Source organism: Kryptolebias marmoratus, unplaced genomic scaffold, assembly GCF_001649575.2.
Source record: "Kryptolebias marmoratus isolate JLee-2015 unplaced genomic scaffold, ASM164957v2 Scaffold53, whole genome shotgun sequence".
In the NCBI taxonomy this organism is placed as follows: domain Eukaryota; kingdom Metazoa; phylum Chordata; class Actinopteri; order Cyprinodontiformes; family Rivulidae; genus Kryptolebias; species Kryptolebias marmoratus.
This window is the reverse complement of record NW_023665787.1, coordinates 38,638-41,674: the sequence shown is the minus strand read 5'-3', so window position 1 is coordinate 41,674 and position 3,037 is coordinate 38,638. Positions and strand designations below refer to the sequence as shown.

General features: G+C 46.0%; 1 protein-coding gene across 1 annotated transcript; it reads left to right on the top strand.

Moving 5' to 3' along the window:
* The first annotated feature begins 6 nt into the window (after positions 1-6).
* Positions 7-2,282, top strand: LOC119616828 (cell surface glycoprotein 1-like). The gene is made up of 3 exons (XM_037974435.1): positions 7-190; positions 248-1,980; positions 2,064-2,282. Exons 2-3 carry the CDS (start codon positions 355-357, stop codon positions 2,241-2,243), a joined length of 1,806 nt encoding a protein of 601 aa, XP_037830363.1. The 5' UTR covers positions 7-190; positions 248-354; the 3' UTR covers positions 2,244-2,282.
* Positions 2,283-3,037: the final 755 nt, after the last annotated feature.

The window sequence follows — 3,037 nt, the reverse complement described above, 5'->3', positions numbered from 1 at the left end:
TCCAAAGGATTGACAGAAGAAACAGAACCAATCAGTAAACCAGCTGAAGAAAGAGAACCTGTTAAAGAATCGACAGAAAAAGAACCCTCCAAAGGGTTGACAGAAGAAACAGAACCAATCAGTAAACCAGCTGAAGAAAGAGAACCTGTTAAAGAATCGACACAGGACACAGAACCGACCATTAAACCAGTTCAATTAGAACCCTCCAAAGAACTGACAGAAAAAACAGAACCGACCATTAAACCAGTTCAATTAGAACCCTCCAAAGAACTGACAGAAAAAACAGAACCGACCATTAAACCATTTCAAGATGTAGAACCTACTAAAGAACCTACACAAGAAACAGAACCAATCATGCAACCAGCTGAAGAAAGAAAACCCGCTAAAGAATTGACAGAAAAAATAGAACCTACCTTTAAACCAGCTCCAGATGTAGAACCCACTAAAGAATTGACACATGAAAAAGAACCAACCATTAAACCAGCACAAGAAAAGGAACCCATAGAGCCAGTGACACCAGAAGCCAGTAGAAAACCAGTGCTGGTACTAGAACCCACAAGAGACCCGTTACATGAAGCAGAACCCACCCAGAAACCACCTCAAGAAACTGTACCCATTAAAGAATTAACCCAAGAAATAGAAACAATTACACCACCTGAAAACACAGAACCAACAGAAAAATGTTCCAAAAAAGAAACATTAGAACCCTTTGGAGAACCAGCCCAAGAAATCAGTACTTCTATCAAGCCAACAAAAGAAACTCAACCCACAAAGGAACCAGTACCAGAAGCAGAATCCACCAAACAACCTTCACAAGAATCAGAAGTTGTGGAAACATTAGAACCCATAGAAGAACCTACACAAGAAACAGAAGCTGCAAGAGGACCAGCAAATGAAGAAGAACCCACCAGAGAACCTGCACAAGTACCTGAACATTTAACACAAATGGCACATGAAATAGAAACCTCTAGAGAACCAGATAAGGACCTTAAACTCCTCAGAGAACCAGCATTGGAGGAAGAAACCACCAGAAATCCAGCAGCTGAAGCAGAAGAGACAAAAGCAAAGGCAGAACCAACCAAAGACGCAGATCATGTGGAAGGAATGGAGAAGACACCAGAACCTGCGGTGACAGTAGAACATGGAGGTGAATCTGTAGGTGAGAAAGAACCCACAAATGAAAACGTAGAAGAAGATAAAGCCCATGTTCTTCCAACATCTATAGATAAAACCCAAGAAAGAACTGAAAGTGGACCTTTGGAGGACAGAGAAGATGGAACGTCTGAGACCACAGAGGATATAACTGAGGAAAAAGACGGAACTACAGAACTCTCAGAGTTGGTTTTCCCAGAGACCCCCACAGAGTCTGAAGATGAGATCACTCCTGTAGTTGTTGTTCTTCCTGAAGACGTGGAAGAACTATTGCCAGGTGAGGTGGATGAAACACTAGAGGAACCAGTCAGACCTCCAGGTGATCCTGAGGTGTTGGTTCCACCAGAAACCACCAAGGAGACTACTCCCCATGAGGCTGAACCTGAACCTGTTACAGAATATTCTCCTGGAGTTCAGGGAGAGGTTCTCTTCAAGGATCTGAGTGAAATATCTCCAGAAGTTGTGACTGAAGTCCATCCAGGGAAGATCTCAGAGGTAGAAACCATCAAGCAGATGACTCCTGAAGAGGTTCTGCCGAGCGAGGACAGCGTCCAGGCAGCTGAAGATGTTGGTGAAACCATTCCAGAGTCTCCAGGGAAAGTCACACCGGAGCCCCTCCATGAACCGACTCCAGAAACAGTGGTAGAAGCACCGACAGAGAGTACACAAGGTACGACAACAGCAGGAGGTTCTACCTTAGCGGTCACAACCAAGTATGTGGTGGAAACCAACAACGGCAACTTCCCAGATCTAATGAAGTTGCCTCATGAAGAAGACGACAACTTACTTGGAAACAACGGCTTCTTGTTGGAGGACGAGCAGAACTCGGTAAGCAGACACTGTTGAGTTACTTTCAGCTGACCTGATCGGGTCAGATCCACGGTAACACCAGGTCATCTCCTCCCACTCAGATCGGGAACGAGATAGACAACACGTTGCTTCGACCCCCACGGCCCATGAAGGACCAGGTGGTGGAGCTGAGGATCAAATTGAGAGGCGAAACCTACAACGATGCCCTGAGGGACCCAACCAGCTTCGAGTACCAGCAGCTGGCCCGGCAGTTCAAACGCAAGGTGAGACCCCAAGGTTAGAAAATGGCCGACTCTGAGTGGTTCTCTGTCTGATGATGAGACCAGGGGGAACATTAAGCCATTAAACTTTACTGACATTTGTTTTGTTTTTTTTTTGAAGGGAAAACGATCAGATGTAAATAGTTTTGTTCAGTAGTTCCCTCTGAGTCTGAAGACACTCCTGAGACATCAGACAGGAGACACCAGGAGACAGAATTTGGGACAAAAGTCTTTTTCTTAAAACCTCGTTCAGATCTCAAACTGTCTTGTGGGAGAAGTGCTTTGTTACACTTTATCTGTAAAGGACAAGGAAATATTCCAGAAAAATGCTAAAAGCCATGAAGCCCAGTTTCTGCTGTGCCTCTGCTCAAAAGTTGGGCCCTTTGAGGCCTTTCGGAGCCTTTTGGGGTCATTCTGAGCCTTTCGAGGTCTTTCAGGGCCTTTCAGAGCCTTTCAGGGCATTTCTGAGCCTTTTGAGGTCTTTCATGGTCTTTCAGGGCCTTTCAGAGCCTTTCAGGGCATTTCTGAGCCTTTTGAGGTCTTTTGGGCCCTTTCTGAGCCTTTCTGAGCCTTTCGGGGCCTTTCTGAGCCTTTCGGGATCTTACAGGACCCTTCGGAGCCTTTCTGGGCCTTTCTGAGCCTTTCTGGGCCTTTCGGGCTCTTTCTGAGCTTTTCTGACCCTTTAGAGGTCTTTCGGAGCCTTTCAGAGCCTTTCTGGGCCTTTTGGGGTGTTTTGGGGCCTTTCAGGGTCTTTCTGAGCCTTTCAGGGTCTTTCTGACCTTTTCGGGCCCTTTCTGAGCCTTTCGGGGTCTTTC